Raw genomic sequence first — 21,616 nt, forward strand, 5'->3', positions numbered from 1 at the left:
AAGGGTAGAGCCAGGAGTCGCAACACATCTGAAATGTAACGTCCACTGTTGAAAGTGCCGTCAATGTGAACAAGAGGAGACCGAGGCGTGTAACCAATGGCACCCCATACCATCACGCCGAGTGATACGCCAGTATGGCGATGCTGAATACACGCTTCCTATGTGCGTTCACCGCGATGTCGCCAAACACGGATGTGACCATCATGATGCTGTAAACAGAACCTGGATTCATCCGAAAAAATGACGTTTTGCCATTCGTGCGCCCAGGTTCGTCGTTGAGTACACCATTGCAGGCGCTCCTGTCTGTGATGCAGCATCAAGGGTAACCACAGCCATGGTCTCCGACCTGATAGCCCATGCTGCTGCAAATGTCATCAAACTGTTTGTGCAGATGGTTGTTGTCTTGAAAAACATCCCCATCTGTTGACTCAGGGATCGAGACGTGGCTGCACGATCTGTTACAGCCATGCGGATAAGATGCCTGTCATCTAGACTGCTAGTGATACGAGGCCGTTGGGATCCAGCACGGCGTTCCGTATTACCCTCCTGAACCCACCGATTCCATATTCTGCTAACAGTCATTGGATCTCGACCAACGCGAGATAAACTGCAATCGCGATAGGCTACAATCCGATCTTTATCAAAGTCGGAAACGTGATGGTACGCATTTCTCTTCCTTACACGAGGCATCACAATAACGTTTCACCAGGCAATGCCGCTCAACTGCTGTTTGTGTATGAGAAATCGGTTGGAAACTTTCATCATGTCAGCACATTGTAGGTGTCGCCACCGGCGGCAACCAAGTGTGAATGCTCTGAAAAGCTAATGATTTGTATATCATAGCATCTTCTTCCTGTCGGTTAAATTTCGTGTCTGTAGCACGTCATCTTCGTGGTGTAGCAATTTTAATGGCCAGTAGTGTATATATTCATCTGTAGAACAAAAAAACTTTAACCGTACTATTGATAATTTAACACACAATGTGGACAACACGTTTGAGTAATACATATTACACTTTCTCATGTGCCACATACTACTAAGTAAACTGGTCGAGAGTAATTTAGCTCTCCTCTTGATTATCAGTCATTGTTTCGCATTTAATTTTCACGCATAACAACGTTCCACACATATTGTACGCATTAGTCCCGTTTGAAATTGTTTACTGCGTCCGCCCCCGGTAGCTGAGTGGTCAGCGTGACAGAATGTCAATCCTAAGGGCACGGGTTCGATTCCCGGCTGGGTCGGAGATTTTCTCCCCTCAGGGACTGGGTGTTGTGTTGTCCTAATCATCATCATTTCATCCCCATCGACGCGCAGGTCGCCGAAGTGGCGTCAACTCGAAAGACCTGCATCAGGCGAAAGTTCTACCCGACGGGAGGCCCTAGCCACACGACATTTCATTTCATTGTTTACTGTAGTACGGAAACAGCTATAAAACACCGTGACATTAAAAAATCGGATACATTATTTTCATTACATTTGCCCGTATGTGATGTTTTCCTTTTCTTGTTTCAATTCTTTGTTTCCTATAATGATACACTTAACATTAGTAAACGAATGAGAGAACACACTTCAAGAATCTGACATTAACAACAAATCGAAACGAGAATCTGTTTTGCTGGCTTACTTCATTCATATTAATTTGTATATTTAGAACAGCTGTTCGCAAATAAGAGTATCGATACATTAAAAATTTAATCTCACATTATGAATCAATTTTCATCACAAATTTATTCAAAAAGTACTGCATGTCATTGCTACGTATTATCCTCGTCGGTGAACCAGAAATCTTACAAGTTACCTTAATGCATAGAAATTGTACTTTTTGCACTCGATCAGGCTTCTCTTGTAGACTGCCAGTTGGTTATGTTTTGATCGGCCAGATTCTTCTTATCGCGCCTCTCCCTCCAGAATGATACCTGTAAAGTTTTCCTCCCTTCTGGGATTGAGAAGTACAGCCGAAAGCGCACCACTGTGGAATTATTCAACTCGAAACTTACGAAAATACACAGTACTTCCTATGTTACACAAGGTAGGTCAAGGCCCAATGTGACGGAAAAAAATCACATGACTGGATTCAACCCAGTCACGAACTGTAGACGATGGCATCTAAATCTACATCTACATGGATACTCTGAAAATCACATTTAAGTGCCTGGCAGAGGGTTCATCGAACCACCTTCACAATTCTCTATTATTCCAATGTCGTATAGCGTGCGGAAAGAATGAACCCCTATATATTTCCGTACGAGCTCTGATTTCCCTTATTTTATCGTGGTGATCGTTCCTCTCTATGTAGGTCGATGTCAACAAAATATTTTCGCATTCGGAGGAGAAAGTTGGTGACTGGAATTTCGTGAGAAGTTTCCGTCGCAACGAAAAACGCCTTTCTTTTAATGATGTCCAGCCCAAATCCTGTATCATTTCTGTGACACTCTCTCCCATATTTCGCGATAATACAAAACGTGCTGCCTTTCTCTGAACTTTTGATGTATTCCGTCATTCTCATCTGGTAAGAATCCCACACCGCGCAGCAGTATTCTAAAAGAGGATGGACAAGCGTAGTGCAGGCACTCTCCTTAGCAGGCAAGCGGCGGGGAAAATTTTTGGGTATTGTCCTTACACTGAGCTTTAAGGAAGCATTGTCCAGTACCAAGGTGCCCGTCTCAGACTCGGCCCACGAGAAACACGGGCCTCACAACGAACTTGTGCCGTCACACTAATCGGCTTGTCCGCTGCACTTCGCGCGAATGCTCGACTACGTGTAGGGCCTGCAGGAAATCAAGCGGGGAAAATTTTGGCGTATTGTCCCTACACTGAGCTTTAAGGAAGCATTGTCCAGTACCAAGGTGCCAGTCTCAGACTCAGCCCACGAGAAACACGGGTCTCACAACAAACTTGTGACGTCACACTAATCGGCTTGTCTGCTACACTTCGCGAATGCTCGACTACGTGTAGGGCCTACGGGAAATCAATATGAAATTCAAACGGTACGCACTAGAGATCCTAGCTATGTAGTGTGCTATCGAGAGCTTGCACGCATTTAAACACGCAGTCAAGAATGATTAAACTCGTCTGAAACAGTTAGTTGCTCCCCGCGGATATGGCTTCTGGCGCTCGGAAGACGTGCAGTTTCATCCGCCACGGCCAGTCTTTCTCGTGAGCCTCGCTCTGACTAACATCACGTCGAGGGTTGAAGCGGTGGGATGGCTACATCAGTCCTACCCGCTGCTAAGCCCGACGTCTGCACTGAAGTGATATCAGGTGTTCCCAGGGAAGCGTCCTGGGACCTCTGCTGTTCCTGATCTATATAAATGACCTGGGTGACAATCTGAGCAGTTCTCTTAGGTTGTTCGCAGATGATGCTGTAATTTACCGTCTAGTAAGGTCATCCGAAGACCAGTATCAGTTGCAAAGCGATTTAGAAAAGATTGCTATATGGTGTGGCAGGTGGCAGTTGACGCTAAATAACGAAAAGTGTGAGGTGATCCGCATGAGTTCCAAAAGAAATCCGTTGGAATTCGATTACTCGATAAATAGTACAATTCTCAAGGCTGTCAATTCAACTAAGTACTTGGGTGTTAAAATCACGAACAACTTCAGTTGGAAAGACCACATAGATAATATTGTGGGGAAGGCGAGCCAAAGGTTGCGTTTCATTGGCAGGACACTTAGAAGATGCAACAAGTCCACTAAAGAGACAGCTTACACTACACTCGTTCGTCCTCTGTTAGAATATTGTTGCGCGGTGTGGGATCCTTACCAGGTAGGATTGACGGAGGACATCGAAAGGGTGCAAAAAAGGGCAGCTCGTTTTGTATTATCACGTAATAGGGGAGAGAGTGTGGCAGATGATACGCGAGTTGGGATGGAAGTCATTAAAGCAAAGACGTTTTTCGTCGCGGCGAGATCTATTTACGAAATTTCAGTCACCAACTTTCTCTTCCGAATGCGAAAATTTTTTCTTGAGCCCAACCTACATAGGTAGGAATGATCATCAAAATAAAATAAGAAAAATCAGAGTTCGAACAGAAAGGTTTAGGTGTTCGTTTTTCCCGCGTGCTGTTCAGGAGTGGAATGGTAGAGAGATAGTATGATTGTGGTTCGATGAACCCTCTGCCAAGCACTTAAATATGAACTGCAGAGTAGTCATGTAGATGTAGATGTAGATGTCCCACAGGAACTTCGTGTTGTTTTTACAAAAAACTATTGGGCACAGTACTGGATTATGCATTTGTCGTCTGGCGTTAATCCAAGTAGGTGGGGTCACGGGTGTCATGACGCCCACTCAGAATTTTAGTGAAAACTTTTATATTTTTACGTATACAAATTTCAAAATTTCTCAGCTGACTTTCGGAGAATAAAGTAACATAAAAACTAAGGGTCAGAAACCTACATGTGCATCTATGCTTCGCACGCTTCCATACGGTGTGTAGCGGAAGGGACTTCTGGTATCAATATCTTTTTCCCTCGTTCCCTGTTCTCTTCACGAATGGTGCATGAAAAGAATGATTCACGGTAAACAGGCCCTCTGACAAACTACCCTAATAATTATACAGACAAATGAAAAAATACTGATACATTTTTCAATAACTACTGTCTAAAAATATAAAGAGGAAACACTCAGTTACAGTACCGTTCACTGTACAAAAAGGTACTGTATTCTACTGATCCATGGGAATCACTTAACGGAAAAAAATATTCACAAACGTAAATTAGGATCTGTTCCTACCGCCAGAAATATAGCCAGTTCTTTTGCTACACTGAATTCTTCTTTCGAAAATCCCGAAACGCCTTGATGTTGTTGAAAGAGCAATAGCAAATCTGGCAATGATGAAAACTTGCATGGAGACTGAACTTTCGTTACCAGCTCGTTGCCTGGCTTGGCTGCCTGATCCAGAATGTAGGTGGCGTCATTCCAAGAGTTTCAGTGCCTTCAGTGGCGATACACAACTAGTAAACTCGCCACGCGGATGTTAGTGTTAATGTTCCGAAATTAGCGGTTGAAGACACTGAGGAATGCAGGATAGTATTGGGACAAACTATGTTCTACCCCCAAACTACCGTTACCCAAGATGGTGGCGATGACGCCATCTAAGATGGCGGCGATGACGTCATCCAAGATGGCAGCCATGACGTCATCCAAGATGGCGGTGTTTGGCGGGCAGTTTGAATGTTGGTGGAAGATAGGTCAATTGGGCTACCTCCACTAACCTAACACCCCCTCCCCACCACTCTCCTCAATCAGAAAAATGGCGGGAAGTTCAAATCCCAACATGATAATGCATCACCCACAGCTACCTCTATTAACATAAGAAAATCGCAGGAAGATAGGTCACTTGGGCTACCCCCACTAACCTAAGTCACCTGACTGCCAACCCCTCCTAGGGATTCGTGGAAAAAGGACTCGACTAGTGCTGGATATAAGTCTTTATTATTTTGCATGCACCAGTCTTTAGTTAGACAATTTAATGCAGTACAACCATCCAGAGTGTTCACTATGAGGTCCAGACTCCAACTGACCTATAACACACAACCATCAGCGGAGGGCACTGTCGTCCAAGATGACGTACATGACGTCAGCTGATGATGCTAGTACCGTTATCCAAGATGGCAGGAAACAGTGTGTTCACCACAAGGCCCAAGTGGTCTAGTACATAGTACCACAACCATAGTGCACTGTCGTCAGTTCCATGACATAATCAAAGATGGCAGTCTAGGGTGGGGGAAAATGGCAGGACCCAATAGGATCCCTTAATCCTGTCACGTGTTAGATTTCAACCAGTAGGATGGCAGTATCTGATTACGTCTTTGGAGAGGGTACAGGGGAGACTCAGCAGCTCTGGGACCTCAGTCAGTCAGCAGCAGCAGCAGAAGAAGAACCATGAAGCATCAACAGCAGTCACACTGCAGCACAATCAAGCAGAACAGGATTAAATGGAAAAGTAAGCATACCACATCACATCTTTCTCTCCAGTTAGCCTTGTTATTATTATTATTATTATCATTATTCATTGTTTTCGCGTCGTGGTCCATGTCTAATGTTTCCTTGTCTTTGTTCGAAAGGGTCGAGCGCCAACATGCCAAGCTCTGCTGCCACGTCCGGACCTATAGCAACCTCGACTGCCATCTTGTCGAGAGCTGCAGCAACAGCCTTCAGCGCGTCTGAACCAGTAGCGGCCACATGGGATCCGGTAGCCCATATAGCCCACTTACTGGAGCAGTACTAGTAGTTGCTGTTGTCCGTCCCACTCATCGATTTGTGTGATGATGGCACCCGATCTGCTGCCGACATATCGAATGCTGCTGCTGGCGGTGATAAACACCAAGATGGAAGTCAGTACTGGTCCCAACATATGACCTATCCCAGCAGAACATCCCTGTGATAGTGGAACCACAGAGTACAGTAGTGGATAAGGAGGCATCGAGTGTACCTATGCTTTCCGTCTCCACATACAGTTTAACTCCCAGTGGATCGAAGCGTGTGAACATTGCTATAGAAGCGCATCATGTCTGGGGCTTGCATGAGAGAATAGAGATTGAAAATGTATCCAAGTGTGTTAAAGTGCCAATTTCCGAGTTCGACTGGGACGAAATATGTCATGGAGAGCGATACATCAATCAGCATATGACTACAGAGTATTATCCAACTCGTTCTCCCCAAGATATTCGCCTTACCAGTGTGACACTTTCTATTACAACAGTGTACGATGACTGTGCATTATGTGTGAAATCGGGTGACAACTGTGATTATCTAAGACATACCTCAGTTATGAAGTTATACGATCTGGACAGTGCCATAAGTCTTGCATTGGACAGGCTGAATTGTTGGTTGCCTAGCATAGACTCTGCATACACTGATGTTGTAAACTCCCTACGTGTGCACAGTGTACATTCTGACGATCTTAAGCAGCACCTATTTCCGCACATGAACGCTGAACCTAAAGAGAAACAGATTAAATGCGTGTGTAAAAAACCTGAGTACTGCGAGGCATCTATTGGCTTGATGGAGATACCCACTGAATTTGTTGCATGTCAAAAAGCTTTATTTGGTAAATACTGTACAGGTGCGAAGAAGAATAAGATAATGATATTCCTGAAATACTACACCCCATGTATGATATTTAAATAAAAAATTATGTATATATAATCTCAAACAGTGTTTGTATTTTATTTCATACCTCTCTCATCATAATCAAAGTATTATAATTATTAATTTTTTTCAATGCTATTCGAGTTATTGAGATGATAATTGATCAAGTTACTCTTCATGGGTAAAATACATAGCTGTTTTCTCTGTGTAATCAATATAGCTCAGTTGGTTAAGTGATGGAACTATAGTGGCTACACATAATATTATTATCCTTTCCAATGTACTTTTCTATATATGTCAACTACCTGTGGGAACCTGGCGTAGTTAGTATCATGACATGGTGGGTAAAACACTCATCACAAGGACTTTGTCGTCGGTGACTGGTCCTGTGAAGATGCAAAAGAAGATCTGAAGACGAACAAGAAGAATGGAATTCTCCTTCCAGATAATATACGAGCAATTATTGTAGGTCCATCCAATTGTGGGAAGACTAATGTCCTCGTGGCTCTGCTAACACATGTAGATGGAGTCCGATTTGAACATGTTTGTGTATTTTCAAATGCCGGCCGAAGTGGCCGTGCGGTTAAAGGCGCTGCAGTCTGGAACCGCAAGACCGCTACGGTCGCAGGTTCGAATCCTGCCTCGGGCATGGATGTTTGTGATGTCCTTAGGTTAGTTAGGTTTAACTAGTTCTAAGTTCTAGGGGACTAATGACCTCAGCAGTTGAGTCCCATAGTGCTCAGAGCCATTTGAACCATGTATTTTCAAAAACGCTGTTTCAACCCAAGTATCAGCTATTGCAAGAGATATTGCGCGGTGTAGAATGTGTTACATACACGACATTCAGTGAAAGCGCTGATATACCTCCACCTGAAAAAGCAGAGCCAAACACAGTCTTCATATTTGACGATGTTGCTGTGGAAAACCAAGACCAATCATATGGGTGCTGCTGTATTTTATCTAAGCCAAATATATTCCAGCATCCCCAAACAGCTGATTAGGCATAACGCAAACCTCATTATAGCCTTCAAACAAGACAACCTGAATTTAAAATACATTTACCAGGCACATGTTGGAACGAACAGGTCGTTCAGTTATTTTGTAAAGATATGTGCAGATTGCTGGAATCATTCACAATATTGGTTTCTCGTTATTGATAAAACAAGAAAACTGAGTGATGGTAGGTACAGGCGAAACTTTCAAGAGTTTTTGCATATATAGCACGGTAAGAGAGGTTAGTACATCAGTCTACGCTACACCATGGACAAATTCGCTCGTATGTCTAGCTCTCAACCCGAGAGAATGGGTGTACACAGACAGAACATTTGCCTGTACATGGATGCGAAAATTCAGACTTTTGTGCATAAAGTTGGAGGTATGCGCAGGGGACTAGAGACATACTACCAGACTCTTTTGAGAATGGTGAATGCGTTAAATGAGTTAGTTAATGTAGTCGGTAACAAAGTAGCCGACTTAACTGAAAAGGTCGAGGCTATTGAAGGGAAAATAGATGTAGAGTTTCTTGTTGTTGAGAAGGGTGCGCAGTACATAGTAAGAGGAAGAATAAAAGACCGGATATATAAAGCCCCATGTTGCAGAGATGTCTGATCAGCATACACCGAGATGTCGACGAAGCAGAAAGTGATTCAAGCGCGGAAAGCAGTTCGTAAGAAATTACGGTTGCTGAGTTTACGGGATATGGATCGATAACAAACACTAAGAGAGACCTTTAAGCCGGTTACTGAATATCTCCGGCAGCTCTCAGCAAAAACAAAAACAGCCGATAACGAAGATGTTGCCATTGACGAATTCATTGTTCGTCACACCCCCGGTCAGATAGAACATTTGGCGTTAGCAGGGCAAGACCGTACATGTTGGGTATGCATCCTATAACTGTAACTGATGACACAATACAGATTGGTGACAGACAGTTTGAGGGAACACCCGGCTTAATGAATCTTATTTTCCTAAGACCTACCAAAAAACTTATAAATTATTCAGTTAATGATAGGGAAACATATCCTGAAATACTGCACATGACTGGTGTACACAAGATCACGAAAAGCCTGAGAAACAAGAAATGTAAAACCAATACATGAAGGCGAAAACAACAGCAGCAGCAGCAGCAGGTGATGGTATTGACGTTGAGCATAAAGCAGTGAACAATCGAATCCCTCAGCATATATATTATGACGACCCCAAGGAGCTAATAGATCGACTACGGTTGCTCATGGCATCAGCTACTGCAGGTAATACAGCTCATTCGAATGAGGTTGTTTTAATAATCTCTGAGCTTAGAGAGAGAAGTATCATCGAATAAGTATGGAGACACTAGTTCGAGAACTGCACAAACCAGCGTGCAAAACATACCCTCGTAGGCATATTAAGATTAAAGCTTTGGATGACTTGTGGCAAGCTGATCTTGTAGATATGAGGGAACATTCACATTAGAATAATGGATTCAAGTACATTTTAATGGTTATTGATACATACACCAAATTTGCCTGGGCATTACCTGTCAAAACAAAAAGCGTTCGCTACAGACAGGGAAGAACCGATGCCCAGACAACCTCCAAACCGATCACGGTGGGGAGTTCTACAATAGGTATTTCAAGACCGTGTTGCAGCGGTACGGAATACATCACTACTCAACATTCACTCATCTGAAGGCAAGTATCGTGGAGCAGCTGAACAGAGCAATAAAAGATCGAATGTGGATAGGTTTTAACCTTCGCGGTTCATACAAATGGACAGATATCCTCCCAGAAATAATTGCTCAGTATAATCGAAGCAAACATAGCACAATAAAAATGAGACCAATCCATGGTCGTGATAATGGACTGATGGATACGGTGTACTATCGCATTAAGATGCTGGATCCACGCAAGTGATTTGGTACGTATCTCAAAATACAAGAGGCATTTGAGAAATCATACCTACCGAACTGGTCAACTGAGATATTTACAGTTTCAAAGGTGCTACGAACGAATCCTAAAACTTATATATTGAAGGATAGTAAAGGTGAAGAAATTGCAGGCTGCTTCTACACCGAGGAGTTGCAGAAAAGCTCAGAACCGTACGTTTTTCTCGCGGAGAGAGTCATAAGACGTCGGAGAAATAAAGCACTAGTCAAATGGCTTGGTTTTCCTGCTACACAAAACAGCTGGATTGATGCCGACGATTTGCTATATAATGGGTGTGTATAGTCCACAATCACCACAGTAGCGTAACATGCGTGCTATGAGACGCGTTAGAGGAGGTGGTGGTAATCTAGACAAACTGCCAGTGGAATTACACATCCCTGGGTATAACTACTGTGGACCTGGGACAAAGCTTCAGAAACGCTTGGTGCGAGGTGAAAAGGGAGTTAATGTGCTCGACGAAGCGTGTATGGAACACATCATTGCATACGCTGCAAATAAACATCTATCAAGTCGTCACATTGCAGATAGGATTTTAGCTAATAAGGCTAAGGCGATAGGGAGAAGAAAGGATATTGGTATAGGTCAACGCATTGCAGCATTTGCAGTTGATAAACTATGCGTGGAAAAATTAAGTTGAGCTTAGGAGTGATGAATTTCAAGTGAGTTATGAATGCTGCACGTTGTGCGCTATACAAGAAAGACAAGGGCGCTAAGCAGAGCTCTTTCAAGAACTGTATCCTGACAGCGATGTATGCAGCTAAAAACGCACTGAAGCAGAAAGGTGCGGGAAGAAGAAGAAGAAGAAGAAGAAGAAGAAGAAGAAGATCGGTTAAAGCACCTCGAGTTCTACCAATACCCAAGACATCTGTCGGTTTTATTCCATTTCTCATCCCGGCCCTCACGCGCTCTTGGCAGTAGGTTCCTTCGCTGGTGGTGCTGCAGCTATTGCTCGAACGGTCAAGAACGCGCAAAACTCCCAAGCACAGTTAGAAGAGGCAAGAAGACATAACCGCATGATGGAAGCTGCAGCCATCGGAAAAGGACTATACATGAAACCGTACAGGGAAGGGCTTGGTCTATTCATAAATAAAAAAAATAAGCCCATTGGCGATCCTACCAGATCGACCACTCACAAATACAGATCCTCTTAAGTTTGTTAGAGGCAAATTCAAGATACCAAGATTCCGTGGCGTGTTTATGTGCGATACATTACCGAAGACTATGTGGAAAACTGGCGACTGCGGTATTGTGAATTTAGATGTTGCTGGAGGCCCCGGCACCCACTGGGTGTCATATGTTATGAAAGATGCGGGTACTATCTACTATTTCGACTCACTTGGTGAACTGTAGCCACCAGAAGAACTACAACAATACTTCACTCTACAATTATCGACGCTATCAGGACTTTAATGCACACCTCTGTGGACATCTATGCATCATGTTTCTCTTGACGTTCACAAAGAAGAAGAAGAAGAAGCACGCTATATAAGGAGGAGGTTTAAACATTCATTCATCAGTTGAGGTTCTGATGCAATTTCGTACACTTTTACGTTAAAAGAACGATCATCTGTATTGCGTGCAAATTACTTCCCGGTAATTGATTTGAGCGTTGGTGAATTAAGTATTGCGTTGATTGGACTGGAGACGTACAACAGCATCCCAAATATCACTGAGACTAACAATAAACTGCATCTGGATATTAATGGTGAAAAAGATATTGTGGAAGTAGAACCGGGTGCATATGATATCGACGATTTAAACGAAGTCTTAAAACAGTCTTGAAAAAGTATTCAACTATGTGCAAACATCAATACACTTAAATCTGAAATAAGGACTGTAAATGCAACGATTGACTTTAACCAGAAAGGTTCAATAGGGCACCTGTTGGGTTTCACAAAAGGACAGGTTTTAAAGAAGGATCCAAGTAAATTTTACAAGTCATATCAAACAGCGGACATACTCCCCATCAGCACAATCCGTGTCGAGTGTAACATTGCAACGAACTCCTATCTCAACGCCGGCCGGAGTGGCCGTGCGGTTCTAGGCGCGACAGTCTGGAGCCGAGCGACCGCTACGGTCGCAGGTTCGAATCCTGCCTCGGGCATGGATGTGTGTGATATCCTTAGGTTAGTTAGGTTTAAGTAGTTCTAAGTTCTAGGGGACTGATGACCACAGATGTTAAGTCCCATAGTGCTCAGAGCTATTTGAACCATTTGAACCAAAACCACGTTCGTGATGAACACTAACCTGTTGATGCTACGTACTGATGTGCTTGATGCTAGTACTGTAGAGCAATGAGTCGCATGTCAACACAAGCACCGAAGTCAACATTACCTTCCTTCAATTGGGCCAACTGGCGGTGAACCGAGGAAGTACAGTACATACTGACGAAACTAAAATGAGCTCTAACATGGAAATTAAGCGTTTCCGGACACATGTCCACATAACATCTTTTCTTTATTTGTGTGTGAGGACTGTTTCCTGAAAGTTTGGCCGTACCTTTTTGTAACACCCTGTATATACCGTGTATGTTATGGTCGGAGGCAGTTCGCTCCGCGCTCTTGTATGTGCAAGTCCTGAATAAACCTACGTTAAGTGAAGTTAGTGTTCGTCATTCATCTACTTACACCTTCCTCACGTGACATTATTCTGGTGGAGGCGCTGGGTATTCGAACTTGTGACAGCGCACATTATCGATGACACAGTGGCTCCCGTCAGTCCACGACAGAGCCGCCGTTTACGTGGCGAGAAACCCGAGTTCGAGCCATATTCAACAGATCGCAATCTATCGGAGACAGAAGAAGAAGAGGACGTCACGAAGACAGCAACTGTGTGCCACCACATGACATCCTTCTGGTTTCTCTGGTGACATTGGCCTAGACCCAAACAAGTGGCTGAAGGTATATGAGCGTATAGGTAAATTTAACAAATGGGATGACACCGTGTGTTTGGCTAACGTATTTTTCTACTTGGAGGGTACTGTCAAGCAATGGTATGTGAACAACGAGGAGAAGTTCACAAGCTGGGAAGTATTCCAGGCGGAACTGCGCAAGTATTTCGGCGACACACAACGGCAGAAGTGCAAAGCTGAAGATAAATTAAAGTGCAGGGTACAGCGTCCAGGAGAAACGACAGCATCCTACATTCAAGACATCTTGGAGCTGTGTAAAATAGTGGATCCTCGAATGAAGGAGGAAGATAAGGTTGCACATCTCATGAAGGGTGTTGGTGAGGACATGTATCAAGCCCTACTCCTGAAGGAGGTTTCGACGGCAGACGACTTCATGCCAGTATATCGAGACAATGCATCAAAAAAGAATTACACGGAAGAAGTTTGAACGGCTTCTGCACGTCGTATCGATGTCTGTGATGGAGGAAGAAACTGATTTCACAAGTGTTCTTCGACAGATAGTGAGAGAGGAAGTTCAGAAGGCACTTGGATTGCACGGCGAGGAAAAAAACGAGACGCTTCAAGAGGTCATAAGGGAGGAAGTGGAACAGACATTGAACCCAATTTTTCGTCCTTCATTTCCCTTTAAATCGGTAAAAAAGTCGAGACACAGACGAGGTTACGATCCTACAATGCCGTATGAGGAAGCTGTTTGGGCACCAAGGAAGACTGATATCTGGAGGACCCAGGATAACCAACCAGTATGTTTCCACTGCGGACGACCGGGACATGTGGAGTGCTATTGTCGAGAAAGGCGTCGGATGTTTGATGACGCCCGCGCCAGAAGACGGCAGACCGATCGTAGCCGACGCCAACCGCGGGACGACGAAAATGAACAAGAAGATGTGGGTGCAGGACGCCATAGGTCACCATCGCCGCAAACTAGCAGCTGGAGAGGCCGCTCCCCAAAACGCCGAGCAAGGTCTCCACCGCCGTTTAGAAGCTCCAGCCGATCACCTAGCCGCCGCAACCTGGAAAACTAAAGGGTGCGACCTTCCTTGGAGGCGAGGCCGCCGAAGGGAAAAATCCTCCGCCGTCGATCACTACAAAAATGGTAAGAAACTACGTCGATATCCTCATGGATGACCGACCAGCCCAAGCTCTTGTGGGCTATGGAGAATCATATTCAGTCATTTCGGAGAAGTATCGTTGCCAGTTGCAGAAAACCGTATTCGTCGACAACAAAACATCTCTGCTGAAGGTGGCTAATGGGAAATATGTAAAACCTACAGGAAGATGTGTCATTCGTGTTGGTATAAGTGGCCATACACAGCCCTTAGAATTCATCGTCTTACAAGAGTGTAGTCATGACGTCATTCCCGGATGGGACTTTTTGAAAGCTTCTCAAGCAATTATAGACTGTGGGCGCTCGAAGATTATGCTAGACGAGATGAGATACTGTGGACAGGAAGATGTGCATCCGCGTGTGTGGAGACTGTGTGTGTTGGATGAAGTGATCATTCCTGCAGTCAGCGCTAGAAAGGTAGTTGTCATGTGTCATGCCATGCATCAACCCACGGGTCTTGTCGTGGAATGTAAGAGAAGCATACCACTGAAGAATAACTTGGTCATCCCAGCCTCTGTCGTCTCGTTTCAGAACGGATTCGGTGAATTGTGGATAGTTAACTGTCACCGAGAACCGCAGATCCATCCAAGACGCATGTGCATAGCAAACGCTGAGCCGTTAATTGCAGAACAGCTGATCGTCATAGAAACCTCCAATGCCAAGGCTGTGCATGAAATTAGCTCTACCACTACGAGACAAGATCTTCTAACTCGACTATCACACTAAGGAACAACAGAAGTTGCCATTCTTCAAGAGTTCTCTGAATGCTTCAATCCACATGTGAAGGGCAAATTAGACAAATCGACGGTGAAGCACCAGATTAGCACTGGAGACCATAAACCAATAAACCAGAGAGCATACCGTGTGTCAGCAATGGAACGTCGAGTAATTCACGACGAGGTAGAGAAAATGATGAAGAATGACATCATTCAGCCTTCACAGAGACCATGGTCGTCACTAGTGGTTCTCGTCAGGAAGAAGGATGGCAGTTGGCGCTTTTCTGTTGATTACAGGAAGCTTAACAAGATAACTAAAAAGGACGTTTACTTTCTTCCACGAATTGACGATACACTAGATTGTCTGAAGGGGGCTAAGTTTTTCTCAACCATGGACATGTACTCGGGATACTAGCAAATCGAAGTAGATGAGGCTGATCGAGAGAAAACTGCATTCATCATCGCTGAGGGCCTGTATGAGTTGAAGGTAATGCCGTTTGGTTTGTGTAATGCACCAGCAACTTTTGAACGGATGATGGATGATCTTCTAAGGTACCTGAAGTGGACGATGTGTCTTTGTTATTTAGATGACATTATAGTGTTCTCAGAGACATTTGATGAACATATAAAAAGACTGAGGGCCGTTCCTAAGCGTCTCCAACAAGGAAGACTGAAACTTAATCCAAGAAAGTGTCTCTTTAGAGCAAAAGAAATCAAAATACTTGGGCACCTTGTGTCAAACGAAGGCGTGAGGCCAGACCCCGAAAAGGTAAGAGCTTTAACGGAATTTCATATTCCTAAACGTATTAGAGATGTGAGAAGCTTCCTCGGATTGTGTTCTTATTACCGTCGTTTTATCAAAGAGTTTTGTATCAAAGCCAGGCCACTCCAAGAGTTGTTAAAAGCCGATGTTAAATTTACCTGGGGTGGTGCTCAACAAGATTATTTCGATGTGCTGCGAAAAGCTGTGACGACTGACCCTGTACTTGGTCTGTATGATGAGAGAGCGCCTACAGAACTACACACAGATGCCAGTGGGTACAGGATCAGTGCTGCTCTGATGCAGATTTCGGATGGAAACGAGAAGGTTATAGCCTATGCTTCTAGGGCACTTACAAAAGCCGAGAGAAACTACTCAACTACAGAAAGAGAATATCTTGCTGTGATCCAGGCCATGTGCATATTTCGACAGTATCTCTATAGAAGGCGATTCACAATTGTTAGAGACCATCATTGATTTTGTTGATTGACAGGGCTTAAGGATCCAACACGACGACTCACCATGTGGGCACTATGTCTTCAAGAGTATGATATTACCATAATGTACAAAAGTGGAAGAAAACACCAAGATGCTGACTGTCTCTCAAGAAACCCTGTGGAAGACCATCAAGACTTTGATGAAGATAGTGACTGTCTCGCTGCACTCCAGGATCTCTCTGTTGAACAGAAGATGGACGCCAAGATATCTCAAATCACGCTTGCCTTAAATCGGTCAGAGGATGTGAAAGGACAATTTAAGGTAGTTATTGATTACTTTGAAGAAAAACTTTGATCTGTTTGGAAAGAGGTGGCTACCAGTGATTCCTAAACACATGCGCTTATATGTTCTACAGAAATTCCATGACACACTTGATTCCTGATATTTAGGATTTATTAAGACATACGATAGGATCTGCAAGAGATTTTTCTGGCCAGGTTTATTTAGGAGTGTGCGTCACGATGTGTTGCACTGTCTAGAGTGCCAGAGGAGAAAGGCAGTTTCTCAGAAACCACCTGGCCCACTCATACCAATTCCACCAGCCGAAACGCCTTTTCAGAGTGTTGGGATTGACTTCCTTGGACGATTTCCAACGTCTGCTAGTGGCAATGGATGGATTATTGTTTGCACTGAGTCCCTCACCTCTACTTTCGCTTCAAGTAAATAGTATGAGTATGGGAGGATTTTCACCGCATCCTCACAAATGTCTCTTTTATCGTCATGAGGAGACAATCCGACTTTAGATTGCAGCACAGCGTACACTTCGTGGCCTCACGATCGAATACTAGTTTGTCAAACGATGTGCGGAGAAACGCATTGAACGCTGCGAGCATACAGGCACTGCAAATTGTCTTCAGCCGTGAAAGCGCAAGATGCCACACATCTAACACCCTTTGCCCGCCTCTGGATGTCCCCGTCTATTGAACGATATGCATACTTTATGGACCTCAATCCCACAAACTCTACAATCGATAAACCATTCGCCTCGTCTTTGGTGAGACCGATAACCTTCTTGTTCTTAGGTACAATACTGTAAGGATTATCGACGTCATAAGAAGACGTGGCGAATTCTTTACCATGGCACCTAACTACTTCATATGGATCACAGTTCTTGATCCAGTAGACAAAGCTGTCTGTATCCATATAAAGTTACTTTGGTTCTATGAAATGAGGTCTCGCAAACTCGTAGTGGAAGTGGTACATATAGAATTTGGAGATATCCAGTATGCACATCCCCAAATAAATAGGCTTCATAAACTCTACTGCAGTCTTCGACATCTATTACTCGCGATCGCCCTCTTTTCGAAATTAATTGAATATACGATGACTAACTGACAACCTCAGCTGCCGACAGGTGTTGTTGTTATTCCTCGATATGGACAGCTGAAAATGTGTGCCCCGACCGGGACTCGAATCCGGGATCTCCTGCTTACATGGCAGACGCTCTATCCATCCAATGGATGTGCTCCGAGAAATAACGCCATTACCACCCCATATATAGTGCAGAGTTGTAGCCTCTGCATCCATCACCTGGATGTTTAGGTGAGTGATTCAACTCGCAACATGGTACTGTGCTGCATTTAATGGCGTTAAATCTCGGATCGTCTAGGACTTTGAGGAGCTCGATCTCCAAGACAAGGAGGCATGCTTCTAAAACCCGCAGGGTCGCGATACCTCCCTCCCAGATTCCCAATCCTTGTGAATGAGATGCGCCCCTCAAATGCCCTAGCAACTGCTGATTATTCTAGAGGGGTCGTTATACCGTTATTCTGATGTCCTTCACTATCAATAGGATGGGGGAGAGCACTACCACTAGACATAGAATAATCAATATTACTATTTTTTGTGACGGCCTTCGTAGCGACAACACTTCGCTGTAGAAACGGCCTACGAAGTCACCGCCACACGTTTAATAGCGGGCCGACCGGTCCGCTGGAACAGTGAACAGAAAGATGAAATCCCAAACACTCGGATTAAATGAAAGTCGGTACTTATCTTTATTAACGACGATACAGAACACAGTGGTGAACATGGTCTACAGAAATCTGTCTAGTTCGAGTCGGAGCGGCTAGGTCAGCGTCGGCTGACGACAAACAACAACTCTGCTGCGATGAACACACAACTGACTAGCAGGTACACAATTCGGTGGCGAGTATACAACTGAGCGGCGAATCCAGAACTGTCCTAGCGCTCGCGACTCCAGCGCTTAAGAAACCCAGAAGCCAGCGGTGGCGCGCGCAGACTTGCGGCGCTGGCGCTGCTTATGCGGACGGCGTCCGGACTTTGATGCTGCCAACCTTTTTGGCAGCGGGCTCGGTTGGCATTACTGGCTAGGATATAACACTCCTCCCCCCCAAATCGCCGCACCGTCGTTGAATAATGACGTGGCGAGCGTCGACGGCGGGGGAGGGGTCTGGCCGCAGACGTAGCAGAAGAGACCGGGGCGGAGACTGTTGTCGGTGGCAGTCCCCGGTCCGCACCCCAGCATTGGCTGCGCGGGGCCTCGGGAAACACCGACTGAAAACCGAGCTCAGGGTGCACGCCTGTGACCACGGGCGCAGCTTCTGGTACTGGACGCGACGGGGCGTCGGGACCCACGAAGAGAGGCAGCGTCTCCTGACGCTGCGTCGACGGCTGCTGAGTGGGCGCCGGACAAGGCGCTGCGGTGTCAGACTCCTTGGGGGTGCCCAAGGAAAGCGGCTGCAGTACAGGCTGCACAGCCACCGCTTGGGAAGGCGGCCCGGCTGAGGGGTCGACGTCCATCAGCTCCGAAGGCGGTGGCGACTGAAGAGGGACCGCAGGCGCCGGAGCGACCACCCGGGGCGCTCCCGTATGAAGCTGCGCGGGAGGCATCAACGGGACGGGCTGTCGGCGTGGTATCGGCGACAGCTGCTGCTGCTGCCTTGGGGGCGGCAGCGAAGTCGGAAGGCGCGGCTGGAACCCGCCGCGGACCAAATCTGTGGACAAAGAACGAGCGGCAGAATCCGGGTGGCCAGCGCGGCGCAACTGGTTCTGATGCCTCCTGTGCACCCCAGTAGCACCTTGAACAGTATAAAAACCGCGACCCTGGACACTTATCACGGTACCACGTTCCCAACGACGGCGACCGTGATAAACTCTGAAAAAAACGGCGTCGTTGCGCTGAAAACGCGTGCGATGCTCAGAAACGGCGGGTCGATCCGGGGGGTGCAACAACCGTAGTAGAGTGCGATGACGACGGCCGTGGAGAAGCTCCGCAGGCGAAGGGCCGTCGCGTGGCGTGGTCCGGTACGACGACAGGAACGTGATGAGGGCCTGCTGACGAGAGTGCGTAGCACGAAGGCGGTCCATATGATCCTTGAATGTGCGTACAAAACGTTCCGCTGCACCATTCGATTGAGGGTGGAACGGCGGAGTAAGAACATGGCGAATGCCATTGGCAGAACAAAAACTTTCAAATTCAGCAGAGGTAAATTGTGGACCATTGTCAGACACTAAAACTTCTGGAAGACCCTCAATACAAAAAATTGAAGTCAACGCCTGTATAGTTTGTGCAGACGTTGTAGACTGCATGGGCACAACAAACGGAAAATTACTAAATGCATCTATCACGATGAGCCAACGAGAATTCCAATATGGACCAGCGAAATCAATATGTACTCGCTGCCAGGGACCGGCAGGGCGTGCCCACTCAAAATAGCTTTGAGGCGGAGCAGCTTGGTGTTCGGCACACGTCGAACAATCTGTAGACATCTGCGTAATCTGCTTATCAATACCGATCCATGTACAATGACGGCGGGCAAGCTGCGTGGTGCGGACCACTCCCCAATGAACTTGATGCAACAAGTCGAGGACCTTGGATTGGAGCACTTGGGGAACCACTACACGAAGCTGGTCATTCTCGGTGCGTAACAGCAAAACTCCGTGCGAAACAGACAACAGATGACGTTGCGGATAATAGCGACGAACCACAGGATCCGATATGTCCTTTGCCTTGGACGGCCAACCACGTTGAACAAAACGTAATAGTAAACTCAGATGAGGATCCGTAGCTGTCTCACGTGCCACCTGACGATAATCAATCGGAAAATCCCGGAGGGATTGATGCTCATCGGCGTCAATCTGATGGCAAGAGTCGCCAAAGGAATCGAAGACATCATCCGCAGCAATCGGCAATCTAGAAAGCGCGTCAGCGTTTGCATGCTGAGCTGTAGGGCGATACAGTATCTCATACTGGTATTGTGATAACAAAAGAGCCCAACGTTGTAGTCTCTGAGCTGTCCGCTGAGGAACTGGTTTAGACGGATGAAACAGTGACGTCAGGGGCTTGTGATCTGTTACTAAATAGAATGGTCTACCATAGAGGTAGTGATGGAATTTTTTGACACCGAACACAATAGCCAACGCTTCCTTGTCCAATTGGCTATAATTACTCTGAGCTTTGTTTAGCAATTTAGATGCGAACGCAATAGGACGTTCGGTGTTACCGACTCGGTGAGACAACACAGCACCGAGGCCGAAAGAAGAAGCATCACAAGCTAACACCAGAGGCTTGTTAGGGTCGTAATGGACCAGACAACGATCATTCAATAAAGCCTCTTTCAGCTGCTGAAAGGCTGATTGGCAATCAGCTGACCACACAAACGGAACATTCTTACGGCGGAGACGATGCAACGGTGCAGCAATCTGTGATGCATTAGGTATAAACCTAATATAATATGTCAATTTGCCAAGAACTGCTTGCAATTCATGTAGATTGCGAGGGGCGGGCAAATCACGAATAGCTGCTAAATGTGACTGGGAGGGATGAATGCCCTGAGCATTAATAACATGTCCCAGATACTCCATCTCCGTAAGGAAAAATGAACATTTATCGATGTTGCAACGTAGGCCTGCCTGAGACAACACTGTAAACAAACACTCCAAATTACGGAAATGTTCAGCAGGCGTCCGACCGGACACAACAATATCGTCTAAATAGTTGCAACACGATGGCACATTAGCCAAAAGTTGGGACAAAAAACGCTGAAAAACAGCTGGAGCTGACGCACAACCAAAAGGCAAACGCAGAAAACGGAACAACCCCAACGACGTGTTTATGACAAAATACTGTTGTGATTGCTCGTCGAGGGGCAATTGCAAATATGCTTCACGGAGATCAATTTTGGAAAAGAAACGAGCTTCCCCTAACTTATCCATCAGCTCGTCCGGTCTAGGTAAAGGAAAAGAATCAATGACAGTCTGAGGATTAACTGTCGACTTAAAATCAGCACACAAACGTAACTTGCCAGACGGTTTCTTTATAATAACTAAGGGAGAAGCCCACTGGCTCGCTGAAACGGGTTGAATAACACCGTTGTTGTGCCAACGACGAAGTTCATCTTCTACAGGTGCCCGGAGGGCGTGAGGCACTGGACGAGCACGAAAAAATCGAGGCTGAGCATTATCTTTTAACGTAATATGGGCGGCAAAGTTCGCAGCACAACCGAGTTCGTCTTTAAATATGTCACTGTATCGTTTACACAAGTCGGTTATGCTGTCTTGAGGAACAACAACAGAATTAAGTTGCAACACATTGTCTTGGATAGACAGGCCGAACAAGTCAAAACAGTCTAATCCGAAAATGTTTA

The 21,616-nt window shown here is 45.5% G+C and overlaps 1 protein-coding gene across 1 annotated transcript in view; it reads right to left on the minus strand.

The window, feature by feature from the left end:
• The window catches only part of LOC126249092 (uncharacterized), a 78,974-nt gene that overhangs the window by 36,412 nt on the left and 20,946 nt on the right, over positions 1–21,616 (minus strand). Inside the window, exon 4 of the mRNA XM_049950743.1 lies at positions 18,447–18,964. Within this exon, the coding sequence (XP_049806700.1) occupies positions 18,447–18,964 (518 nt within the window). The remainder of the gene's footprint in view (positions 1–18,446; positions 18,965–21,616) is intronic.

The sequence above is a fragment of the Schistocerca nitens genome, chromosome 3 (assembly GCF_023898315.1).
Source record: "Schistocerca nitens isolate TAMUIC-IGC-003100 chromosome 3, iqSchNite1.1, whole genome shotgun sequence".
Lineage (NCBI taxonomy): Eukaryota > Metazoa > Arthropoda > Insecta > Orthoptera > Acrididae > Schistocerca > Schistocerca nitens.